This window comes from Lepidothrix coronata, unplaced genomic scaffold, assembly GCF_001604755.1.
Source record: "Lepidothrix coronata isolate B3197 unplaced genomic scaffold, Lepidothrix_coronata-1.0 Scaffold263, whole genome shotgun sequence".
Taxonomy (NCBI): domain Eukaryota; kingdom Metazoa; phylum Chordata; class Aves; order Passeriformes; family Pipridae; genus Lepidothrix; species Lepidothrix coronata.
Window position 1 is genome coordinate 675,067 of NW_016690443.1, and position 25,718 is coordinate 700,784.

Genomic DNA, 25,718 nt, shown 5'->3' on the forward strand with positions numbered 1-25,718 from the left:
ATGCTGAAACAAAGGGGAAGGTGCTTTTGGCTCCCTCCCCATCACAGTAGCATCGATTCCAGCAGCTCCTGCCTCCCTCCCTGCCATGGGCACCCAGCAGGCACCAAGGCTGCAGAGCACAGGCAGCCCGGGTGCCCCCTGAGCTCAACTGACAAAATGAGTCACAGGCAGGTCCTACTGACAGGAATGACTGGATTTTTTGGAAGACAGCTCCGTAGATAAACATCCTGCCTTGTCACTGTGCTCACACCGGCTGTTCACCCCTCCTGCCCCAAACTGCCATTTCTCCCCCGTTCACAGGGGGATGGGCAGACCTGGCACTGCCTGTGGTACTTTGTTGTGCTGATGCTGAACTTGGGATCCTCCTGCTTTGTGTTTTCCCTCTGGAGCTGGGAATTCACTACCAACAAAGTACACTCTGCCTGGAGAGGCTGAGCGAGAGATCTCTGGGCTGGGAAACATGTCCTGCCTGCAAAATAAGGGAGGGCCACTCAGAAAGGACATTTTTTGACTGAAGAAGTGTGTGTGGGTGTTTCTGTGGGGGAAGAGGGAGCGAATCAACTCCCAAAGGGATAGTCAAGCCGAGATGAAGGTGGTGACGGGGTTTATTTCTTTGTATACAGCAATATTTTACTACAGGGATAGAACAAATGAAAAGGCACGAAAGATTGATGCTGTTGAGGTAACACGTTGCATTGCAAGGGGAGAGCCTAAGAAATCCTGTCCTGATCCCTGCAGGAAATGGTGCCTCTGGTGGGACACCCAGGGTGATGTCCCAGGGCAGGGGGACCTGTGGGGCTGCGGTGCCCCAGCATGGGTGGGCAGGGGGAGATGGCCCCAGTGCTGCCCTGAGCAGTGAGGAGAGGATGTGACTGGCAGGTGCTATGGAAAGAGAATATTTATTAACTTCCGCTGGCCATTGGTTCAATACCAGCTGATATTTATGGCAAATCTAATTCAGGAGTCAAATTTGACCTAACAATGTCTTTTCAATAATGTCCAAACCAAGAGGTTGCCGAAACTAATTAAGGATCAGGCTCCAATCAGGTGAAGTAGTTAAGCTGTGGGACCAGACTTCATTAAATCCATCCAGGGAGAGTATTTTAATATTTAAAGAGAACATTTAATGTTTACGTAAGTCCTCTCCTGACGAGAAGTCACAGTTAAATCACTCCAGAAGGTGGTTTTTAGAGCCCTTTATTCCAGGATTATACAGAGCTGGGCTGGCAAACACCTGGCAAGCACCTTTCTCTCTTGGACCCAATGAGGCTTCTTAAAAGATCCAGTCCACCAAGGCTTCTAGGGGTGAGGAACAGCAAAACAAAAATTAACAAGACAGCTGTCGTGGTTTTTCTCTCTCACAGCAGCACAGTCTCCCGTGCTGGCACTGGGACTGATGGGAGTGTTTTGCTCTGGATGTGTGAGAGTCTCACTCCAGCAGAGCTGGAGGGAGGCTGGAGCAGCGCTGCAGGGCTGGGCTTGACGTCCCTGGAGATGGTGCTCAAGAACAAACCTGTTTACACAAACAGGTTGGAGAAGAGAATTGTCAGTCAAGACACTTCTATTCTCAGCTCAGGAGCAACTGGAAGAGTAACTAAACCTCTGGTTAGCTGGGGGATGAATTTGATTGCAGCTGATGCAAGGCCAAAGGGATTTCTGGTCAAACGTCCCTGCCCACACTTTACCCTCGTGTCTTCTTTCCTGTGTTGTTCAGACTCTCACGATGGTTTCAAGGAAGGTGGTGGCCAGTTTGCTCCTGGTGTACCTGGTGTCTCTGCTGGCTGAACAGGCTGAAGGCTTCATGCCCTTCTTCACCCACAGTGACTTCCAGAAAATGCAGGTAACCCCTCCAAAATGTGCTGAATAATCCAGGAAAGGTTCTTCTCCAGCCCTCACCCCCCAGACTCTGCAGGTGCCACTGTCACCCCATCCCCTGCCCCTCCTGTTTCCCTGGAGACACTGTGATCCAGCCCATCCCACACTCCTCCCAGAGTTCAGGGCAGTGGGGGAGGACACAGACAATTCCTAAGGTGTGAGACCAGAAAGGAAGAGCCTGGACTCCTCTCCATGAGGTCTGACAGACCTGTGTGGGTTATCACCTGCAGCCATGGGCTCATTTTTCCTTCCTCTGTGCTAGTGGCTGTAATTTTTACAGCGAAGCTGCAGCCTCCCATCACCACAGTGACGGGTCTTTTGTTGCAACAAATAATTAACCATCCTCCGGATGGTTGTCACCTCTGGGACGTGCAGAGAGAACGTTTTTGCTTTTGATGTGAAACTAATACTGTTGAGAAGTGTCAGGCAGGCTCAGAGAACTGCATCTTCTGAAACACAGCCCGAATGAGCTTCCCCCGCAGTGCAGAGCCCATTGATGCCGGGAGAAATCCTATTTCCAACACCCATCCACTCACTGGAGGGCAATTCTTCCTGTGGGGAGCACAGTCATCCCTCAGTGTCCTCAGGAAGGATGGGGGGGACCCATGCACGCTCTCCAGTCGATTGTTCATGTGTCACAGCCCTTGTAGCTCCGTGTCTGCCAGGGACTGAGGGTCTTTTAGATGTGTGTGGGTGAACTCTGTCCCCCAGATGCTGCCCCTGCTCCTCTGAGCATGTGTCTGTCATATTCCAAAGCATCTCTGGCTTTTTCCTTTGTGCTGGGAATAAAGGGAGGGCCCTGAAGCCAAGTTTGGCCCCATGACTGGTAAAGGACTGACATTACAGACCTGTAGGAAGGCTGGTAGCACACAACCTCTGCCCAGAGCTCTCCACGTGCCATGAGCCTGTGCAGGGCTCAGTTAAACTTCCTTGCCAGTGCCCCAGAACAGCTGGCCAGGTCTCTGGGCCAGCTCAGTGAGGTCACTGTCCTCAGCTGCCACGTCCTGCTGACAGTGTCACCTTGCACTGATCAACAGTGACACCAGTGTCCTGTTCACTGCAGACCTTCCCTCTCCACCCTGTAACCCGACCTTACCCCCATGTGCAGCCTCTGCTGCATGGCAGCATTTCAGTCCCCAAGGCCATGCTGGCCCTTCCTGAGGCCCTGGGGGGATTCCACCTTGGCTCCAGGGAGTGGTGAGACCTCCTGTGCCCTGGTTCTGTGCCCAGCACTGGGGGTTCCTGGCTGCTGGGCATCCCACTGCTGCTGTGGTGCAGAGCGGGTCTGGGACCCTCGGGATGTTGTGTCCCAGCATCACTGACTGTGCCACTTGCTCTCTGCCCTGACGCTGCAGGAGAAGGAGAGGAACAGGGGAGGGCAGAAGAAATCCCTGAGCTCCCTGCAGCAGCTGGACGAGGAAGGCTCCTCTGAGCAGCCCGGTGTGGGTGCCAGCACGGCCAGGGCCATCCAGGTATGCTGAGCCACTGGACTCTGAGGAGCCCACGAGGACACACAGGGGGACAAGGAGCCCAAGAGGTGTCCTCTGCCAGCCCTGCCAGGTTGCCCCAGAGAAAGGTTTTACCTCCCCCCTATATATAATCTTGGACACTCAGCAGCCAGGTCACCCCTGAGACCCACCTGGCTTCTCCCTCAGGAAAATGGAACCATGAGGTTTGCCTTTGCCACTCAGTGAACCCCAGCCAAGTTCAAGGCAGGGATTCCCAGCTCTGCTTCAGCTCTGGGGTTAACCTGTCACCTTCTCACCCAGCTCCAGCTGTGCTGCCCAGTGTCACCTCTGATCCCACACTTCTCTGCACTGGCAAGACCTTACTTATAAACTTGGGTCCATGCAGCTGCACTCCCCAAAGTCTGTATACAGCGCAGAAAATGGACAATTTTAGGGATTTAAGTGCCAGGCTAAGCTCTCAAAGACATGTTTGCCTGGTTACCAAGTCTGAAAATTGTGTTTTTCCACTTGAACACAGGGAACTTTTTGCCCACCCGTGCAGCCACTCCTGCAGGGAGCTTGGCTGTTCCCAACCTGCCTCCCTCTGCTCTCCTCAGCTTTTCCCTCTGACTTCTCTGGCTCTCTCAACAGCAGGCTGTTCCTGTCAGACCTGGGATGTGGCTCACCCCAAGGCAGCTGGAAAAATACCAAGATGCCCTGGAGAAAGTGCTGGCAGAGCTGTTACAGGACACCCCAGACGGTACTGTCAGGAGGCTGATTTCTGCCTTGGGAATTCTGCCTTTGCCTCCCCTCACCAGCTCATCAGCACGGAGATATTTATATTCCCCAGAAGGGCTTTTGTGTCATGTTTGCTCACTTTACAGAGCCCTCAGAACCCAACCACTCCCTTCTGGGAAGGTTATTTCTTTGTAAGGTGCTGCCTGTGCCCTGGAGCTGATATTGGCTGTCAGCAGCAGCACAGCCCGTCCCAGCAGCTCCCCTTGGTGCTGTTTGCCACTTCCCTACTCCTCCTCCCAAAACGTCCTCAGTCTTCAGGGAGCAATTTCCAAAAGGGTTTATAACTCCAGCTGCACCTGCAAGGCAGCTCAGCACCTGCAGCCAGCTCAGAACACCAGCTCCCTGCATGGGGGCTTAACACTAACACTTAATTACACCCGAATTTGCTGCGAATCCTCCTTTTCCTTTGGGCTCAGTGTGTGGGAATTGCAGCAAATAAAACATCCAGGGGCAGTCTGCTGTGCAGCCCTTCCTGCCTGCAGATTAAGGGATTGGTGGGATGGGTCTCCCCAGAGTTATATCTGCACCTTTGCCTTGTTTGGGACATGTAAGCCCAGGTAAGAGGATCCTGCTCTCCCTGTGAGGGTTGTTCTGCCTGTGCTGATTTCAGTTTGCTTTTGAACTTTTACTTTAGGAGCTGAGGAGTGGGAAACAATATAGAAAGCCCTGAAAGACTGAATGACAAATTTAAGGACACTTGTGCTTTTCTCTTTTCTTTTTAGCTGATTGATATCTGCAGAATCAGAAGAGAAAGCGCTGGAGCTGCTAAAGCTGAAAGACTCCACTTATGTAAACGAAATCTGTAAGAGATTAACAGCAAAATCTGAGGTGAGATAATAAAATGCACAGCACAATTAAACGGAGGATTTGTGTCTTCAATCCTTCGTGCTTCTCAGCCAGATGGAGAAGTGTGGGAAAGGAGAGAGGGAGGGCTCTGGGTTCTAGAGAACATCCCCATCCTCCTGAGCACTGCTTGGGAGTCAGTCCTGTGAGGAGCAGCTGAGGGAGCTGGGGGGGCTCAGCCTGGAGAAAAGGAGGCTCAGGGGGGACCTTCTGGCTCTGCAACTCCCTGACAGGAGGGGGGAGCCGGGGGGGATCGGGCTCTGCTCCCAGGGAACAAGGGACAGGAGGAGAGGGAACAGCCTCAAGTTGTGCCATGGGAGGGTCAGGTGGGACAAAAGGAGGAATTTCTCCATGGAAAGAGTGGTCAGGCACTGGAAGGGGCTGCCCAGGGAGGTGGAGGAGTCCCCACCCCTGGAGGTGTCCAAGGAAGGAGCTCTGATCTGCAGCTCCTGCCTGTGCTCCAAACCCCTCACATGCTCCCTGTGATATGAACAGCACTGTGAGGAATCCGTGTGCCATGGCTGTGCCAGGCCCAGCACGTGGCAGTGACACCGGGCTCTGCCCTCATTGCTGGCTCTCAAACACACCCGGAGATGAAACTGTAATTCCACTTGAACATCCCGCTCTCCATTTCCATACCTTTGGCTAATTTTAGAGCTGCTCCTCTATGCTGGCAGCAGGAAATCCAACATATGTAAAGTAAGGATGGATGAGATCAATGGCTTGTACATGCATATATCCAATTCCAATCCAATTTTACCCTCCCAACCCAACCCGAGTTCTGTTCTCGCTGAGCTCATTCCAATAGCTCTGTTTGTGCTGGAACAACACCCCTCAGCGTGTTCTGCCATAACCAGCCCTCGGGAGAGGAGAGATCTCCCAGTGCATAATGGAACATCCAGCACAGCGTGGATTACAGCTCTAATGTTTGATCCAAAGGCACACTCCTTGTCCAGGGACTGATCAGCTCCAGGTAGCTCCTGCTTTTCTGGGTTTGCTGCTGAGACAAGGTGAGCTGTGAAATCACTATAATGACTCTGAGGGGGAGGAAGATGGGAAATAATGCATTCCATTAGGCTGGAAGTGAGAGCAGCCTCGGCTGTTGGGCTACAGGAGCTCAGTCTGCAGTGGAGTGACATCCATGGAAGGGCCAGCATGGGAATCACTGGAGGAGCTGCATCACACTTACCCCGGTGTGCAGCCAGATCAGAGACAGGCTGTTGGCTGCAGGGGGGACCAGAGAGATCCAAACCTTTACTCCAGGTATGATTTTGCCCTGCTACAGGAAAACAAGGAGAATTTCCCCCTGAGGGGAAAACTGCTCCTAAACCCCCTGCGTGAGCTCTGCTGCGGGTCAGGGCTGTCCCTCCAGTGTGCCCTTGGCCCAGCTCCTTCACTCCCACCACCTTCCAGACTGACAGCTCCCCTGTGCCAGCCAGGAAGGAAAGTTTTCCAGTGACAGCAGGAAAGAAAGTGAACATGAGCCTCTTGGATTTGCTTCCTGGACCATTTCCCACCAGGGTGGTGTGAGGCTGACGCTGTGGAGATTTCCACAGGGAGATTCACCACTGCAGGGATCTCTCCCTCTGCTCTTACACTTGGACCCAGACAAGCTGCAGCAGCAAGGGCTGGCTTTGACCCATCGGTTCTGCCAGTGGCTCTTCCCAGTTGTCCTGGCTATAAATCCCAGCTCAGGACATAGGGCTGGTAGTGACAGTGGCTGTAGGAACCCCTGTCCTGCAGCAACAACTGTCTTGTCCAAACAGGCACCAAAGTACACAGGGCCTCCAGCTTTTGGAGTTGAATTCCTTCCACCCTCAGGGGCTTGAATAGTAGAAGCAGAACCTCTGCTGGAAGGAGAAGATGGATGGACCCCAACCATTGCCCCAGGCACAACTCCTGTTGTCAGAGGAGCTCTGGTTAAGAAGGAAATGTTCTCCAGGCTGCAGGACAGATGGTACCCCCGTGCCCTGGAAGGTGCTTTGGCGGCAGCAGCACCCAGGCCCACCTGCAGGCAGGCAGGAAGAATTTGCTGCTCCAGAAACCAGAGTTTTGTGGTGGGATGAGCAGCCCCACAGTCGGTGGAGAGAGGCAGGGAAAGAGGAGAGAAGAGAATGGAGTCACCTCTGACTTTCTAACGTAATAATCACTCAGCAGGGCGAGGACAGGGGCTCTTGGGTCACACCTGTGCCACTGCCGTGAGTGACAGGGTGATAAATCGGCACAGTCGGCTCCTGAGTGAGACTTGACACTTCCCCGGTGACATATGTGGGACTGTCACCCAAATGCCATGGCTGAGGAGGGGGGATGGCGGGGTTTCAGCAGCCCATCAGTCAGGAGGGGAAGGGCTCAGCTGCTGCCTGTGGGTTTTGGGGTGCAGCTGCTCCCCTCCTCACTGTGTGAACACGGAGCAGATCTATTCCTGTCCCTCTGTCACACCAGGCCTGTCTCGGTGCTTCCAGAGGAGGAGCAGACGGTGCCACACGGCTGCTCTTCCCAGCTGGCATCTGAGTCAGTGCCAGCAGGTCTGAGGCAGCTTCTGGGCTCGCAGGGAAGGTGGAGGATGCCCCCTCCTCGCTGTCCCAGCTTCCCAGGATATTTACAGCCAAGAGATTCAGAGCTACACCGGAGGCTGGGAAACTGCCTTTCAACAGTTGAGCATCGCCGAGCTCCCGGCAGCCCCTGCTGCTCCCAGAGCTGTGAGGATGATGAGGGGGCTGCAAAAATAGGAAATCCACTGCCAGGCTCGTCACCGGCACTGTGGGCAGGGGGACAGGAACGAGGATTGTCCATGGGGATATGGGCTGAGAGGAGGAGGCCTCTCTGCTCCTGCTGCCTCCCCCAGGGAAGGCAGGGCTGCTCTCATGGGTTGCCTTGTTAGGGAAGAAGGGCTGTGGATTCCTCTCCACAACTAAGAGGCCTGCCAACCTCCCTTCTGAGGAGGAATCACAGCTTTCCCCCCATCTTCCAGTTTTCCAACACCATTCCCATGTTCTCCCCTCCAAAGGCCAATGCAATGAGGCTGCTGGACCAAACTCTGGCCTGGAGTAACTTCCCTGACTGACAGAAACTCAAGTTGAAAAGACAGGTTCGGGGCTTTTGCTGTTGCCCTTTTTCTCCAGAACAAGATGAGTTCATGTGATTCCTGGGTTTGCATCAGCTCAGGCTTGGATGCCAGCACTGATCTGCATGTCTGGGCAGAGCTTCTCCAAAGCGAGAGCTGTGAGCTCACAGAATCTGTGTAATATTCTAATTCCTTATTTACATTAGACCCTGCTCCACATTATGAGCTGTTAGTGGTGCTTTGCTGTTGAGCGCAGGGGAGGCTCAGCTTGGCGTGTTCACACTTCTCAGTGGAGTTGAGTTTGCTCTTGTAATGGGCTCCCTGGCCTCTACTGAGGATATATTTGCTGTTGCCAACCAGATGAACAAATCTCAGCATCTTGTTGCTGCTTTCTTGGATAAACTGGGGAGAGGGAGGTGAACTTTGGAGCCCTGAACAAGGAAGAGGGTCCTGAAAGAAGGATTAGCAAGGATGAAAGGACATGGCCTCAAGATGCATCAGTGGAGGTTCAGGTGGGACACGAGGAGGCATTGGTGGGGTCAGGCATTGGAAGGGGCTCCCAGGGAGGTGGCGGAGTCCCCATCCCTGGAGGTGTCCAAGGATGGACTGGACGTGGCACTCAGTGCTCTGGGCTGGGGGACAAGGTGGGGATTGGTCATAGGTTGGACTCCATGGTCTTGGAGGTCTTTTCCAACCTCAGTGATTCTGGGATTCATGTCGGGAATGTACAGCTCAGCTCTTCCCGTCTCATCCAGGCCGAGCATCCCCCCGAGCCTCCCACTCCTTGTGGGTCCCATTCCCAAGGGACCACGGCATGTCTCCCACTCCGGTATCACACCTCGATCCCAACACCAGCGGCACACATCCAGCCCGTGCGTTCATCACCGCTTTCTCATTATCTTTAATTAAATTCCGATATTACACCACAGTATTTCAGCCACTGTCATTACTTTCTTTAGAGGCGGGAGCAGGAAAAAGCAATTACTGCACATCACTGCCCTGCCAAAACAAATTTACAAGTCGACGCTTGGTTCTGCTGTTTTGTGCTGAGGAGCGTGCGGGGACCCTCCTTCCCGGGAATTATCCCTGGGCTCCGGCCCCTGATCCCAGGAAGGCGCTGGCCGGGCTCCAGCCGCTGGCGGTGGCTTGGCAGCGGTGAAGGCAATGTGTGTGGGGCTGGCAGATGGCTGGGAAAGACACATTTTTGGGGAGAACGGCCCTAAAAGCGTCAGAACATCCGTGTGGCTTGGTCGGGGTGAGGTGGGAGATGCTCGAGGGGGGGACAACCCGTCGCTGTCGCGGGCAGTGACACTGGCCGACCCCAGCGCTGAGGCTGCTTTTGCCCTTTGCTTTCTCCATTTCTCGCCCCTTCTCCCCTGTCCCGAGGGGAGCAGCAGCTCCCGCCGCCCGTTCCCTCCGATCCCTCAGGGCAGCAGCGCTCCCCTCGACCTCCCCGACATGGCGCCCGCCCCGCCTCCTTTGTCTGCCCTTCCCAACATGGCGGCGCTGGGGCGCGCCGGGCCCCTCCCAACATGGCGGCGGCGCTTCCCGCCTGCGGCGCGCTTCCGGCGGGGCCTGGCGCGGCCATGGCGGAGCTGACGGACGCGGAGCTCCGCAAGGAGCTGCTGGCGCTCGGCTACCGCCCGGGGCCCATCACCGCCACCACCCGCAAGGTCTACGTCAAGAAGCTGGGCTGCCTGCGGGCCGAGGTGGCGGCCGCCCGGCGCAGCGGCCGCACCGCGCCGCCCAGCCCGGGCCGCTCCCCCGCCGGGCCGCCGCAGGCCTCGCCCTCGCGGCAGCGCTCCAGCTTCACCCGCGACAGCGAGGAGGAGGAGGAGGATGAGGAGGAGGAGGAGGAAGAAGGGGGGCAGCCGCCCGCGTCCCGCTGGGGGACGTCCAGGGAGGGCGGCGGGCAGGCCTGGGGGGACCCCCGCGGGTCCCCGCCGGGCCGGGCCGGAGGCAACAGGGCTGAGGGCGGCCTGTCCCGGGACAGCCTCGGGGGGCTGAGCCCCTCGGAGCGCTGGGGGACGGCTGTGGAGAGAGGGGGGGGCGGGCTGGGGGCGTCCCTGGCCGGGCACGGGGGGCTGAGCTCCCCGTCCCAGTGGGACACGTCCATAGAGAGGAGCGGGGGGCTCGGAGGGGGGTCTCACCCGCCCCTGGACGGGCCCGGGGGGCTCGGGCCCTCGTCCCACTGGTGCACGAACGCAGAGAGGAGCCGGGGGCTCAGCACGGGGCCGGGGGCCATCCTGGATGGGGTGCGGGGCTCCTCGCTGCAGTGGGGCACGTCAGCAGAGAGGAGCGGGGGGCTCAGCAGCGGGCTGAGACCCACCCTGGACAGGGCCCGGGGGTCCAGCTCCGCGTCCCAGTGGAGCCCATCGGCGGAGAGGGGCGGCGGGCTCGGCTTTAGGGCTGGCTCGGGGCCGCCCCCGGATGGGGTCGGGGGGCTGAGCTCCACGCCATACTGGGGCTCCTCGGCTGGCAGGAGCGGGGGGCTCGGCTCCAAACCCCTTCCCAGCGAGGAGAGCGGGGGCCTGAAGTCCAGGAGCCATTGGGGCACAGTGGGAGCTGGGGGCCAGAGCTCCCGGGATCCCTGGGACACGGCGGGGGAGAGGAAGGGGCTCTCCTCCAACAGCTGGTGGAGGCGGGAAAGTGAGGTGACCCCCAGCACCCAGTGGGGCTCCTCGGCGGCCCCCGGGGGGTTCAGTCAGCTGTTCAGGAGGGGGAAGGAGGACCTGACTTCCAGCGTTGGCAAGGAGGCAGAGAGGGATGCGAGCGCTGGCGGCCGGGCCGGGGGGCTGATCCGGCGCTTCCCGTGGCGGGCGTCCAGCGATGGGGGGTACGGAGTGACCCCCCGCACTGCCCTGCTCCGCTCGGCCCCCAGGCAGCAGCCCGAGGGGAAGGGAAAAGGCCTGGAATACTACCTCTCCCAGTTCCTCTGCCTCGCCAGCGTAGTGCTGCTCCTCATTTTTCTGGGCATCCTCGTGGTGAAGATGGTTGGGTCAGGCTGGCTGGACACGAGAGACGAGAGCTGTACGTGCACGGGTTTAATTCTGATTTAAACTCTATTCCTCACCTTCTTCCTGCTTTACCTTTATTGCTTCTGTCACCGTCATATTTATCATTCTCATTGCTCTAACCTGACATCTCTGCGTCTGTCCCCGTTTCCATCTCCCCTTGCCCATGGGAAACCTTAGTCATGGAAAGCAAGTGAAGTGGGTGATTTTTCCAAACGAGCTTGGCCTTCAGTTCCTCGGAACCGTGGGGTTTATGGGGAGTGCCATTCCTGCTAGGCCAAGGATGGATTTTATGGATTCCTGCTAGGCCAAGGATGGATTTTATGGATTCCTGCTAGGCCAAGGATGGAGAACACAATGTCTCTGTAACACCCAGTGTGTGCTTTCAATGTTCCCTCTGCTGGCTCAGCCCTTCCCAACCTTTATCCTGGGCAGGGGAAGTGCAGCAAACGAATTGGGCACTTAAAATGTGACAGAGCTTCCATGAGAAATGGAAAGGGGCTTCCCCACCACCTGATTTTAAAGCAGAGTTTCCCAGTGGAACAGCTGGAAATATGGACATGTCATGGCTTTGAGCTGAACGTGGAGGGGTTTGGGGCAGTTGGGAAGGTGCTGGTCCTGAGCTTCCTCCCACTGTGCCCCTGGGTGTTTGTGCCCTTTGCATGGGCTGGGAAAGCTGCTGTGTTCCCAAAGTCAGGATATAACTGCCGTGTCATGGATTTCTGGTGCACCCGTTAACGCTTTGAGAGGAGTTTGGAGCGAGGAAGGTTGCCCAGGTGTGAATTGTGCCAATCCTCAGGCAGTGCAGGGTGCTGGGAGGTGCCTCAGACAGGCAGCAGGGACGGAGGGGTGGAGAGAGCAGTTAAGGCATGGCCATAATCTGCAGAGGGAACAGCTCCACCTGGAATAACTCCTGTACCAAAAGCCTGTGCCTCGAGGAGGTTTGATTTCCCTCCCGGATACTTGCGGTGACTGTGGTGGGCAGTGAGTGGCATCACTGGAGTGTAAAGATCAGTGGGAAGGGGTGTGAAGCATCTCCTCAAACAGGAGCTGTTAGAGCATCCAGCCCCAGTTTTTACTTCCCAGCTGACCAGATTCATCACTGGCACCTTTTTATTTGTTTTTCTCCAGTGCTGCTCCCAGAGCAGCTCCTGAACAGGCCATTTGCATTGCAAGGTGCTGCCCGAGGGAGATTAACAACAGCAGCATCAGGCTTTAAAGCAGAACCTTCTTTTAAAAGATAATTACTCTCTTGATCAAAGCTCTTACTTGCAGCCAGCTAACTCACCCTCTTCTCTCTCGTAGTTAATCTCTTGCCTGTGGATTGTGACAAAAGCACGGATGATGTAAGCATTTATTTATTTATCTTCAGGTCTGGGGGATTCTCACAGAACAGTGATTATTCTATGTAACATCCACCCATAGCGGTGTTGCTGTAAAATGATTAGTTCTATCATTTTACAGAAAACTTGGGACTTGATGGGTTGGAATTAATGGGCCAGATTAAATTAGGAATGTGTATGAGACTCCGAAAGATAAAAATTTAAATTCCCAATTACGTGAATCAATTTCTTTAACAGTTGTACCAGAAGTGATATTGGTTTGCAATAAAGCTGTTTGCAGCTTTAACAGTACAAGATTTAATCCAGCTAATTCCCTGAGCGGAGTGTCTGCACAGCTTGTTCTCTCTGTCAGGATGGATTGTTGGGAAGCTGTGGCTGCCCCATCCCTGGGAGTGTTCCAGGCCAGGTTGGACGGGGCTTGGAGCAACCTGGGATAGTGGAAGGTGTCCCTGCCCGTGGCAGAACAAGGTGGACTTTAAGGTCCCTTCCCACCCAAACCGGTCTGGGATTCTATGATTAGGAGTGAGAAAATTTCCTGTTGGATTCTGAGTCCTGGTTGGTGGCTGGGATGTTCTGGGGACCACAGATCCATCCCAGGGGTGGCTGATGCTGCAGGCTGGGCTGGGGTGGTCGGTGGTACTTTGTAGAAGTACCAGAATCCCAAACTGGTTTGGGCTGGAAGGGACCTTAAGTCTCACCCAGTTCCACCTCCTGCCAGGGGCAGGGACTTGCAGAGGATTCCCCAGGTCACCTTTGACTGGAACCTGCCAGTGTGTGCTGTGGGTGTGTTTGGTGGGAGCTGGTGGGGCAGGACTGAGCCAGACTGCACTGCTGCTCTCTGTGGGGTCTGTAGCTGCTCTCCCACTGTCCCACTGCCACTGCTCATGTTTGCTCCTGTCTCTGCCAGCAGTTCTGCCAGGCCAAGCAGAGGGACATGACCATGGCTGTGCTGCACGAGCTCTACAACTACCTGTCCGTGCAGGCAGGTGAGTTCAGTCACAGAACTCCTGGGCGTCCAGGAACTGCCTCTCCCAGCTCCCTGGTGCTTTCTGCCCTCACTTTGGAGAGAGTGGTTTCTGGAACAGTCAGTTCCCTTTGAAGAGCTCTGAGGAAGTCAGGTAATAGGAAGACAGGAAAAGGTGGAGTTATTTTTATTCTGATTAGTGCTCGGCTGCTGCACTCGTATCGCTCTGCCCTGGTGAGTGGGCCTTGTTTGCACTTGACACGCTGGGAATTTGAGGTAGAAATAGTCAGTTTTATGATTCTACCAACATCTTGAAATTGTCTTCAAGGCACTCAGAGCCATTAAGTGTAAACTGGTGTGTTCTTACAAACAAAGTAAAAGTGGCTTCAGAAATTGTCATTTTCTGCTGAAATGTGGCAGCAGATGTGTGAGTGCCTCTCTCTTCTCTCACCACAGAGGCTCTCTGAGCTGGGTTCAGTCAGCTCAGTCTCTACTATATTGAGTAAATCCAGCCCATCACTGGTATTTTGGGATGGAGAAGGCTGCTAGAAATCCAGTGCATGAGCGGAGACTTGTTCAGCAAGATCCATAGCAGTGGTAATCAGTAAAAGTGTTTCAGTTCCATTTTCTGTATTTCAGACCTCAAGGCTGAAGGCTTTGGATATGAAGCTGCACATAATTCCTAAATCTTTTCAAATCTGACTTCGGCAGCTGCCGGATTTCCACCAGATTTACTCAGTCTCTCAGCCCATTTGTTTAGTCAACTTGGTGAGGCAAGTTTTAGAGGATTTAGTTCCTCGCCAGCATTTCTGTGCCTGGGTGGAAGGCAGAGCTGTGATTTCGGCTCCTTGGGAGCATTTTGAATGCTGCACTCTGCAGTCCCTGCTGCCTGGTGGCAGGAGCCCCTCTGCAGGGCACCAGGGCCCAGACATGGCTCTGTGCTCTGCAAGGGGCACAAACAGGATTTCCCCCCTCATTCTGTGTTCAGCAGCTCTGAAGTGTGAGCTTTGATTGCCCTTATCCAACAGCAGCTCCAAAGTGTGGTTTGATTGCCCTTATCTAACCTATGTGCAGTGGCTGAGCATTTTATTAATAGTCATAATCTGATCTGCCTGCAGTATAAATCTCACCTTGGAGTCATTCTGCTCAGGGCTGGAGCTGATTGGAAAGGAGAGTATTTCTTGGTGTACATTCAGAGTGTAGTTCTGAGCTGTTCAAGGGCTTTTTTCCAAACGTTATTTCTATTTGACTTTTTTACCAGGTAATTTTGAATGTGGAAACCCTGAGAATCTAAAAAGCAAATGCATTTGGGTTAGTGAGGCGAAGGACCACGTGATGGTGAGTAGGCTGTGAGCAGCTTTGTTATGACCTAGTGCTTAGTCTCTTATAAGGCAATAAATAATAGACACTAAAGCAATTCACCATCCGTTCTGCTCCCTCATCCTGGTTTGATTCTTTCCCATATCTCTCCCTTCCCCTTTGGCCAGTCCTGTTCTCAGCAGTTCTTTTGAAAATCATTTTCTCCTCCATCTGTGATTCAGCCCCTGTAAATCTTAACTTAATGGTTTGTTGTTTCACCGGAGCCATCAGTCTTGTGAAACCAGAAATTTCCCTGGATTGAGGGCTGGGCAGAAGAAGGATTTTTCTATACCCCAAAGTGTCAGGAGACAGAGTGCTCTGATCTAGCATTCCATTTCTTTCCTGGTAAACTGTCAGTAAGATTATGTTGTATTTAGTGGTTAGTCTTAACAGTCTGGGATGGTGTTATTTCACAGAGTGCTTCATGCATCATCTACCCAGTCAGGAGACTTAGTCCAGGCAGACCTTCAGGCTTAGTTCCCCTTCCTCCAGTTTGCAGAATTCTGATAAGAATTAACCTGGGGACAGACCATATGGAAGGAATTCTCCCACTCCTGTAATGAAATAATGTTGTTCAGTATTTTAAGTGAATGGAGAACTAATCTTCTTATGGATTCCTTGCACAGAATGTTACTGGTAGCTCCCCACAGAAGTTTGAAGCTGCCCTGCACTGGATACTGAACAGCAACAAGGATTTGGGAATTTGGTAAGTGGAAGCCCAGTGTGTCAAAGTTCCAGTTCTGAGGGTTGGCTGCTGTGTAATTGGACAGGTCTGTGGGTGCCCTTCAGCTTCCTTCAGCAGGTAATGTGGGATTGGCTGTGGCAGTGCCTGCTGGGCAAACTTCCAGAGGAGAACAGCAACCCTGGAGCAAAATGGCAACTGAGCTCTCCAGGAGTGTGATCCCCAGCCCTGGCTGCAGGACACCGTGTCCAGGGATGTCTTGCTGCCTTGCAGATGAGATGGGAATGGGAGGCCAGGGCTGCTTGTGGCATCAGTGGTTGTGTTGTGCCTCCTGTGAGATTTGGAAATGGTGGTGCTGGTGTCCTGCCCATTGTCCTGCCCCTACAGCCCTTCTTGAACTTACCCATGTGGTTACTTTTCCCAGTTTCACAGTTTCAGCTGCAGCATTTGTGGAGCTGCATCCTTGGACCAAAGGGTTCCCTGGCCAGCAAAGCCCTCTGTGCAGTGGGGAATGTCACCCACACTCTGGGATCCTTTGGAGCAATCCCAAGGAGGAGGAGAGGAGAATGGACCTTGAATGGTATCCGGAGTGTCAGTTGTCCCTCTGGCAGAACACCCAGTGCACATTAAATCACAGGATCACTGAGGTTGGAAAAGTCCTCCCAGCCCATGGATCCACCCTGTTCCCACCTTGTCCCCCAGCCCAGAGCACTGAGGGCCACAGCCAGTCCTTCCCTGGACACCTCCAGGGATGGGGACTCCAGACCTCCCTGGGAGCCCCTTCCAGTGCCTGACTGACCTTTCCATGAGGAAATTCCTCCTGAATGGATTGTCTGACTGACTGGCTGGTGGTTGGTCACTGAGGGGGAGTTTGTCAGCCAGCAGTACTGGATTTTCAGGGAAACCCCACAACATTCAGTCCATAACCTTAGGAAAGAGTGTTACCAGAGTCTGCAGCCACTGTTACCTTCCTCTGGGAAGTGTGGGCTGCCTCCAGTCTGTGCCAACTCTGAAGTCTAACAGTTGTTTGCATTTCCACGTTGCTAAATATGTCTGTGATTAACTGAATTGCAGCAGTTGGAGTGATGGGGTTGGTGAACAAACCTTGTAGGAATTCCCATTGCTCTATTTGCTCTTAAATATTCCTGCAGCTTCTGCTGTGATCCAAGGATCAGACAGTGTCTCCTGCTTTGATTACTGGTGTGTGCAATTCCCAGGATGGGACGTGGTTTCCTTAGGGGCAGGTCTGGATTTGTAGGTGGTCTGGGATCCAGAGTTTTCAAATCTATATTTTTATACTCGAGTAGGAGCTGTGGGATACAATATACTCCCACATTTTTATTTCCATAATTAGCAGCTCTGTTGTTCCCCAAATGGATGCACTTCCTTGGAGCCTGTGTGCTGTGCAGGAGTGTGGAACAGCCCCAAAAATCTGCCCCTGGCATTTTTTGCTACATGACATTATTTTTTAGGTGCTAGTCTCAGAGGCAGGACTGAAAATGAGCTTTGCACTGGGTGATTCTGCTGCATGTTTTAAATATTTTCATGGAATTTGGATTGTAAATAAGACAAGGGCGGGGGAAACAACTGTGTGTCTCCAGCTCCTGTAGAATCCAGAATCAAATCCGAGCTGCCAGCAGTTTGTGAGCTGAGCACTAATGAATTGGGAAAACCTCTTTGTCTAATGGGTTGTTCAGTGCAGACAGAATTAGGAGCTTCAATAAAATCCCCTTTGGTCCAGTTGCTTTGGACCTGGTGGCTCTCCCCTGGATCCCTGTGAGGGGATGGCAGAGGGAGCTGGGAGCAGGTCAGGGCTCAGGGGAGCAGCAGTGCAGGGGGTGGTTGGCAGTGGTGCCCTCCCTGCAGACACAGCCGATGCTCTGTCGCTGTTGTAGCTGAGCTGTTCCTGCTCCCCAGTGCTGAGGAGAACAGCCCAGGCTCCCTGGCCTCCCCCAGCTCTGGAGCAGTGACTCGGGGAACGTTTCCATCTCTGTGCTGGGAGGTGGGAATCCAATTTCGAGTTTAATCTTGTGCACACTGAGAGGGGCTGTCAGAGAGGCTGCAGCGGGAGGCTCCCGTGTGCCGCTGGGAGTTCCAGCCCCGCTGCCTTTCCGCAGCCATATCCATCCCTTGCTAAGCAGCCAGTCCCGGAATGCTGTGGCAGGAGCAGGAGGGAAATGCTGTGGCAGGAGCAGGAGGGAAATGCTGTGGCAGGAGCAGGAGGGAAATGCTGTGGCAGGAGCAGGAGGGAAATGCTGTGGCAGGAGCAGGAGGCTGTCGGAGCGTTTCCCGTGTGCTGCGCGGGAGGAGTTACCGCATCTGCAGTCTGTTTGTTCTCCCCGCCTTGATTAAAGACTGCAGTTGGAGTCTGCTCTCCTCAGTGAGATTTTCTGCCTCTTCCCATCAGGCTGAAAGGCAGAGACCTGGCGGGGCCTGTTTCCAGCGTGGAGGAAGTGTTCTGCCTGGAATCTGCCCGCCCGCAGATGGGGCTCGGCTGCCGCTTCCGCCGCGCCGTGGTCATGGCCATCACCAACCTGTTCCTCTTCTTCTGGAGTAAGTTGGGAGTGCTCAGCCTCCCCTGCCCACTGCAGGGACGAGCCCTGTGCACACACACATGTTCCCAGCCATAGGAGATGACTAACAGAGGTGAAATGAATCTGCTGATGAGTTAATGTCTAATTAACCTTTGTTCTGGCAGCACAGGGAGACCCGCAGCACTGCTCTTGTGCTCTGAGTGCTTAAAACGTGCTTTAAATCAGCCAGCTGATTAGCTCTCTGGGTATTCCTCAAGTATCCATTATTATGGGCTGCAAAATAAGTGTGTTAACTTACCTAAAGGAGTCGGTTTTTCTTTTTTCTCGCTCTAAGCCCCAAAGTCTTCCAGCCTCTTTAATAATGACTTGTAGCATTTCAGGGTTGGAGGTTTTATTGGAATAGTGTGTCGTGCCTCAGCTGAGACAGAGGTTTTACCCAGCGAGGTGATAACGAGAGCTGTGTGACTGGAGGAGTTTATAATCCAGCCTGACAGGGAGGGCGGGACAGGAGACAGTTTTGTTCATTGCAGAGACTGAGATGCTGAATTCTAATGGGGGCACTGTCAGTGCTAAACCTTCCATATAGATCTGAATTTTGGGCTGGCACTGGAGCCCCAGGCTTTATTTCCTTATCAAGCAGCTCTCCTTGGAGCAGCGAAGCCTGACAGCCTTCCAAAGTGATCACTGTGGGGGAGGCCTCTGGCAAAGACTCCTCTGGGACTTGCAGAACTGTGGTTGTGCTGAGGTTTCTTTTGGGGAGGGAGCTCCTTGCTGAGGCCTTCCAGCCACCTCATCCCACATCCACATGTGCTCTTCTGCTGCAGGGGGTGGTCAGTACCAAGGGATTTTAGGGTGCAGTTGCACTGGGGTACAAAATGAATCACTTGGGTTCAGTTCCAGGCAGGCCTGGGTCACAGGGAGTGAAAGCTGCCTCTGGGGAGAGGCAGTGTCAGAACTAAAACTGCTTCCAGCAATACACAAGTGGCAGTTACTGAATTCTGTTTGCTTTTATTCTCCTAGGTCTGATCACTCTTTGGGGGATCCTGATCTTCCTCAGGTATCGCTGGCGGAAGATGGAGGAAGAGGAACAAGCCATGTATGACATGGTGAAGAAGATCATAGGTAGGAGCTCTGTGAGTTCAAGTAGCCCTGCTCTGCTTCCTGCAGTGTGGAGCTCTCACTGTTCTGTTCTCCTTCCCCCCAGCTGTTGTCCAGGACCACTACAAGGAATGGGAACGGAATTCGGAACGTTATCCCTACGTTGGCATCTTCCATGTCCGGGACAGTCTGATTCCTCCTCAGAGCAGGTGAGCTGGATCTGGGCCTTCAGGAGGGCTGGGATGGGATTCAGCACAGCTCTGAAGTGCAGCTGAGTGCTGGGAGCTGCATTGCAGGAGGAGGCTGGAGCCTTTGGGTCGGGAAAGGGTTGGACACAACTGAGGCTGTGCCTGAACCTGGTGCAGATCAAAGGGACAGTCCTGGGGCTGGTGCTCTGTGCAGTCCCACAGGTGTGTTGTCATTGCTCTGTCCAGCAGCACTTGGATTTGGTTTGTTTGGACATGGAGCATCAGCTGTTGAACCGGTCCCTGGGTGTGAGGTGTCCAGAATAACTGGATCCCAAACGGGAGATCCTCAGAGTGTCCCCTTGGTGAGATCCCTCCTGCAGGAAGGGGGAGGGCAGTTTGCTCACTGAGCCCCTTTGCAATAGGAACTGAGCCTGAAATCCACTGTCACTGACAGAGGGTCTCACCTTCCCTCCAGGCAGGACCTGTGTGTCCATGCCCTGCTCTGAAATCCCCTCTAAACCAGGATTCTGGTTGGATTCCTTCCCTGCCTGCACAGGGAGCGGGAGGCAGCCAGTGGTGCCTGGATCCACGGCCACAGTTGCTGTAGGCAGGGAAGCACAGTGAGGTTGTGATTCTAATTTACTTTCTTTTCCTTGCTGTTTCTTGCAGAAAGAAGATGAAGCGGGTGTGGGAGAGAGCCGTGGATTTCCTGGCCTCCAACGAGTCCCGCATCCAGACAGAGTCCCACAGGGTGGCCGGGGAGGACATGCTGGTGTGGAGATGGACTCAGCCCTCGTACCTCTCGGACTCAGAGCACTGAGGAGGAGCAGGAGTGGAGCAGCTGTGGATGTGGATGTGGACATGGACCTCTGCAAGGGGACAGGCCCCTCGCTGGTGGTGGGAGGAGCAGGGCCCGAGGGTTGGGGTTGCACGTGTCTGTTTGCTCTTCTTTCTGAAAATCTTCACACACGCAAATTCAGGGCAATAATGTTGGCTTGGAAAGAAGATGGGCTTGAGCTGGTGGGAAGCTGGAATTGCACCAAAGTGAGCCTTCCACAGAGACCTGGCTCCCGTGGCAAGCGAGCAATGACTTACAAAGAGTAAAAGCACAGCTGCTCTCGAGGGCTGGGGCGTCTCTGCCAGAGCCCGGGGGTGCAAAATTTGACCTCAATTCTACAAAGGCCAACTGGTGGCAGTGTCCACCAGGCAACGTGCTTAAAGATGACATTTCCCATGGAAACATTAGGGTGGCAGTTCAGGTGTGTTTTGTTAGAATCTGTTTTAGTCAGGACAAAGAGGGATGAAAGCACTCGCTGCTTCCCAGCGAGGAAGATGTGTTGGCTTCACCCTTCCAAAGTGGGGCAGAGGGGGAATGAAGTGAAGCTGGGCCTGGAGGAGGGAGGCAGCCTCACGTGCCTTGGTGGTTTGGGCTGGGCTGGGGGGATGGAGAGAGGTTGTGACCCTGTTACACTTTTAAGTCTGCAGTCTGTGTGCTTTATGATTTTAGGGGGGTGGGGGGAATTCGGGCGGAAAAATAAAGGATATCGGAAGCTTCCAAAGGCGCTTTGCTGTGGCTGCAGCCACGGGGGTTGGTCTGTGGCTATTAAAGGGCAGCTTTGGGAGGGCTTTGAGGACTGAGTGTTCATGTTTATGCTGGGCAGCTGCAATGTCTGTGCTTGTGCTGGAGCAGGGATGTGCCAGCACAGGGATTGCAGGATTCCTGCAGCCCCCGTGGGTCCCGGGAGCAGCTCCCGGCCCTGCTCCGTGTCTTGTGTCTGTAATCACTTGGTTACTTCAGCTGCTTTTCATGTCCAGCAAACGAGTGTTTGTTTCCAAGGAAATGGCACCAGTGTGTGGCAGTTTGGGCTCAGCAGAGATGTGGCTGCTCTGCTCTTCCCGGGGCTGTGCAACAGCTCGTGGGGCTGCAGGGACCAAACCCATTGCTGGCATCAGGCAGGAGAACTGCAGAGTGAAACCAGAGTTGATTTGAGCCCTGTGACCCGTGGATGTTGTCCTTGAGGAGAACATCCCGAGGCTGGATGCACGGAGAGCTCTGGGCGGGCTGGGGCAGCCACAGCCCTGCTCCCTCCTGGGCAGGGGATGCCACAGCCCTGCTCCTTGTGCCAGTCCCTGCTCCCCTGGCAGGGTCTGCAGCTCTCCCCACACCTCCCTGGGTGGGGAGTCTGCCTGGCACCCCCTGGGCTGCTGGGGATCCACAGGGATCTCCTGCTCCTGGACATCCCCCGGAATGGGTGGAGGGAGTGGGTTCCTCCAGGAACAAAACACAGGGAGGTCTTTCCCATTAAATGGGGAATATCCTGTGTGGAGCTGACTGTTACCCCATATTTTTGGTTGTGAAAGTCGGGTGTTTGGGCAGGAGACTCAACAGCTCTTCAGGGGAAGGATCAGCTCCTCTAAATAGGGAATAAAATGAAAGCAGCCTTGATTCTCCCAAAATGTAACAAGATTGTCACTGCTGCCATACAAATTCTCTCAAACACTGGTGCCTACATTCTTAAACCTTTTTAAACTCTTTGTGGGGCTTGGGTGAGCTTTTTTAACCGTCCAGAAGCGCAGAGTGAGGCGTTGCCGTCATCCTTTTGTATTAAACCTGGTTTTGTAGAACAAACTTCAATGGCTTGGTGCTGTTTATATGTTCCATTTAGCTCTGTAAATCGATATAAAAAATAAATTTATTACAAATAATTGTTACCTTTATTTTTAATGGAGAAATCACAGACTGTTCCAGGTGGTTTTCCTCGGATCAGGTGGACCTGCCCCGGGGAGCTCCATTTCCCAGAAGCTGCTGCTGATCCTGTGCCTTGGAGCACCCTCAGGCCATGGTGAGCTCAGTGCACCTTTGGGACATGTGCCAGGTGATGGTATAGGAAGACTGGGAAGTGATGAGGGAAGTAATGAGGATGGAGTGGGATGGATGTCCCTGCCCTGCTCTGAGGCTGTTGCACATAAGCACAACTTGATGGTAAATCAGGTTGTCTTCAGGGCTCATTTTCCTCGAGTGTTTCAATCCTTCCCTCACCCGAGTGTTGGTGGAACATCTCCTGCCAGTTCCAGCTTCTCCCAGGTCCCCTGAAGTGGCAGGAGTGGTCCCTCAGTCACTGTTGTGTAACATGGTTGGCTCATGTTTGGTTAGAGAAATGTTTAATTGATCTCATCCTGTGGGTCTGGGTGACAAAGGGGGGGATTTCCAGCGGCACAGGGGGGTGGCTCCGTGGCTGTCAGGAGCTGCCTCCTCTGGCAGAGTCGTGTCTAAGGTTTGGGAACAGAAAAGGCTGCATGGCTGCACCTCCTCAGGACCCGCATTCCTGTCGGGATGCTCTTACCCAGCTGAGGTTGCTAAGTTACAACTGCAATATATTCAGGGTTAGGAAATGGTCCTGTTTGGTGTAATTCCACACGCAATTCCCAACCTGCTGCCGTTTGCTGCAAAGCCCCCATGGCAGCCCTGGGGCCCCAGGCCTGGGCAGGGGTTTGCTGAAGTCCTCAAGGTCCTGTTGGGGACTGGTCTGGGACTGGGGGTGGGAGTGGGCACATCCCCTCCTTGTCCCAGGCACTGCCCAGGTTGTGTTTGCCTTGTGATCCCCTAAATAACACGTGGGTCCCTCTCCTTGCGGTGCAGGGGCTGGCACAGGCTGGCACAGGCTGGCACAGCATGTCCAGAGCCTGCCCTGGGCACATGCTGGAGAGGACACCGGGCTGGGGGCACACACTGTCCTTGCCTGGCTGCAGGAGACAGCCTGGCCCTGGCAGGAAGTCCCCTGGGATTTTTCCATTCCCCACACCGCTCCCATGTCTCTGGATCCTCTCACCTGCTGCCCAGCTTTGGGCAAACCCTCCTCTCGCCCTGGGCATTTGGGTGATTTGGTGTCCCACAGCACCCCACCCCAGCCCCTCACCACCCCGTTCCTGGCTCGCAGCCCCTGGGTCTCTCCTCCCCAGTCTCCCTGGCGTGTTTTCCCACCCAGCAGGTGGGTTTGGGAGCTCTGGGAAGCTCCGGATATCCATCCCTTGCCCAGCCCCAGCCCCAGCCCGCTCTGCAGGGAGGTGGTAAACACGGGGAGTGTTTGGGCCAGTGGAGAACAGCCTGGCCCAAAGGGCCAGTTGTTTTCCTGGAGAGCCGATTGCCCAAGAGGCTGGAGCGTGGCCTTGCTGGAAGGCCGAGCACAGGCAGGTCCCAAGCTCTGGCCTGGGCTGATCCCTGTCCCACGCAGGGTTTCTCCCGGGCACGGCTCAGCTGTCAGCTGGACATTCCGGGCTCCTGCCAGCGCCGCCGCACTCGGGCCATGCCCAACCCTTCCCTCATTCCTTGCCCTGGAGACACAGCGAGAAGCAGGAGAGAGCAGCGCCGGCAGCACCCCGAGGTGCCCCCGAGGGAGGTGTCTCACCTGCACACACAGGTGAGAGCCAGGGCAGGGCAGGGGCAGGAGGGGCAGCGTGAACATGACTTTGGAGGGTGGGCAGGATGTTATTAGGAAGGCTCCAAGCACGGCCCTGGCTGGCGGGAAGGGACGGGAGCAGCAGGGACATCTGGCACTGGGGGGCTGCTGGGAACCTCTGGAGCAGCCCAAGGGCTGCAGACATGGGCCTGGGGGCTCCTGGTTCTCCATCGTGCTCGTGGCACCACCAGAAGGCACCAGGCTGGGCAGGAGGGGCTGGTGGTGCTGGGCGGTGTGGAGGGGAAATGGGGCAGGGGGGTGAGGGAACCTGTGCCCGTTTCTGTGCTGGGTGGTGGCACCATGTCCCCTCTCTGGGTGGTGGCACCGTGTCCCAGCTCTGGGTGCTCGGTGCAGGGCTGGCCTGGGCTCCAGGGCAGCTCCAGTACCGAGAGCTGTGGACACACAGAGCTCAGCCACGTTCTTGCCTGTTAATGAAGCACAAAAAGAACCTGCAGCCCCTGCAGTGCTCAAACTCTGCAGAGGAGCTTTGGGATGCTCTGGGGAGCCAGGTCCCGGAGGGGAAGGTGACCACGAGGTGCAGCACTAAGAGCATGGTTCTGTGCACAGAACTCTTGTTCTTAAAGTGATTTTAATATTCCTGAGGATTTCTGCCACAAGGACCCAGCTGGTTTCCAGGCGAGGGCTCTCCCAGGGCCAGGCTGGCTGTGTTTTGCTCCCGGACTCAGAGCCACACGAGTTCCTTTTGGGATGGTCTGGAGTAGGTGCTAATTAAAGATTAGAGAATTTAATCTGCTTGGGGTTTTTTGGCTGGATTTGGAGTTGGGAGTAAATAACTTCTTAGCTCAGACTCTTCTGATGTTTGGCCCTGAGTGAGAGCAGGGTGTAAGGTGAAGTACCTGGGGAGCAGAGGTGTCCCCAACAGCCTGGGCTTGTACCCAGGCAGAGCTCATCCAGGTCCAGCCCCTTCCATGGGCAGGGACACCTTCCATGGACCAGGTTGCTCCAAGCCCCATTTCTGGAGAAATATTCTCTCTATTCTCCTTCCCTAATACTTTCTGCCTCTCCTCCACCTGCAGCACCTGGGTTGCTTTTCCTTTAGCTTAAGGAAAAATACTGAAGGCTTCTGGTTTGCTTAGAGGACACGGATTTATCTGTAATTCCGTGTATTTTTAGTGACGTAAATATCTCTTGGCATTTGCGATACCTTGAGCCAGTGGAAGTGATTTATTTCAAGTGTCTTGTTTCAGGGGAGCTCAGAGCAGCTCAGTGTTTGTGGGAACATTTATCTGCTCCGAATGGATGAGCTGCTTCCGAATAGAAACTCCCTGAAAAGAACCTCCTTCTCCTCCTGCAAATCCTGCTCCCAGTTTTGCCTGGGAGAAAACATTCAGAGCTTTATCAATGTGTGGGTGTTTTTCCCCAACTCCCTTCGGAATGCCAAGGTTGCCAGAGCTGTCAGGGGGTTGTGACAGCCGGGTTTCAGCCTTGGACCGATGTCTCTGAAGCAATAAAGGATTTAAGTCATGTTGTGCTCTGCTCCAAAGAGGTGTTATGACAAATCCGTTTGCTTTTGGCTTTTCTCCTTATTTTTGAGGAAGGGAAGAGGGGGAAAAAACCCACACAAACCAAACCACAACAAACCTGCAGGTCTCGAGGCAGAAAATCCTCTTTAAAAATTGTCACAACTTAACAAAATGCCAAATGCTTTTATTAACTCCTGGAAAGGCTCCGAAGAGCCTCTTTCTTCCCGGCTGGAAACTGCTTGGCTGGGGCCTGGCTTTGTTCCCCTGGGTAAGGTAATTGCAGAGCAGGAACTCCTCCCCAAAGAATGGAATAGTGGGGGGGGAAAATCCCACCTTGGGGGAGATAAAGGAGCTGCTCGTGGGTTTGGAGGTAGGAGTGGTTGTTCTCCCCCTCCTCTGCCTTCAGCCCACTCCATCCCAGCTCTCCAGGTGCAAAACAAACCTGGCACCTGCACCAGGTGCTTGTTTGCTCGGGGGTTGACCACAGCAGGAGGGGAAGGGGAGATTCAGGCAGCAGAGATCACAGAATACCACAGAGGTGGAAAGGACCCACAGGGATCATCGAGT

At 54.4% G+C, this 25,718-nt stretch overlaps 2 protein-coding genes across 2 annotated transcripts; both read left to right on the forward strand.

Annotated features, from left to right (window-relative positions):
• Window positions 1-874: 874 nt before the first annotated feature.
• MLN (motilin) lies at window positions 875-4,980 on the forward strand. The gene is made up of 4 exons (XM_017835729.1): window positions 875-1,840; window positions 3,231-3,347; window positions 3,975-4,083; window positions 4,844-4,980. Exons 1-4 carry the CDS (start codon window positions 1,637-1,639, stop codon window positions 4,849-4,851), a joined length of 438 nt encoding a protein of 145 aa, XP_017691218.1. The 5' UTR covers window positions 875-1,636; the 3' UTR covers window positions 4,852-4,980.
• A 5,309-nt stretch (window positions 4,981-10,289) lies between these two features.
• On the forward strand, window positions 10,290-20,699 carry LEMD2 (LEM domain containing 2). The gene is made up of 9 exons (XM_017835832.1): window positions 10,290-11,058; window positions 12,348-12,388; window positions 13,293-13,371; window positions 14,611-14,687; window positions 15,335-15,414; window positions 17,798-17,943; window positions 18,945-19,046; window positions 19,129-19,231; window positions 19,880-20,699. The coding sequence occupies exons 1-9, from the start codon at window positions 11,019-11,021 to the stop codon at window positions 20,028-20,030; spliced, it is 819 nt and encodes a 272-aa protein (XP_017691321.1). The 5' UTR covers window positions 10,290-11,018; the 3' UTR covers window positions 20,031-20,699.
• The last annotated feature ends 5,019 nt before the right edge of the window (window positions 20,700-25,718 follow it).

Coding starts and splice junctions, on each gene's coding strand:
- MLN (XM_017835729.1), top strand. CDS start 1,637: ATGCAAGGCCAAAGGGATTTCTGGTCAAACGTCCCTGCCCACACTTTA. Junction 1,841..3,230: donor GTGACTTCCAGAAAATGCAG/GTAACCCCTCCA, acceptor CTGACGCTGCAG/GAGAAGGAGAGGAACAGGGG. Junction 3,348..3,974: donor GCACGGCCAGGGCCATCCAG/GTATGCTGAGCC, acceptor CTCTCTCAACAG/CAGGCTGTTCCTGTCAGACC.
- LEMD2 (XM_017835832.1), top strand. CDS start 11,019: ATGGTTGGGTCAGGCTGGCTGGACACGAGAGACGAGAGCT. Junction 12,389..13,292: donor GTGACAAAAGCACGGATGAT/GTAAGCATTTAT, acceptor TGTCTCTGCCAG/CAGTTCTGCCAGGCCAAGCA. Junction 13,372..14,610: donor CTACCTGTCCGTGCAGGCAG/GTGAGTTCAGTC, acceptor CTTTTTTACCAG/GTAATTTTGAATGTGGAAAC.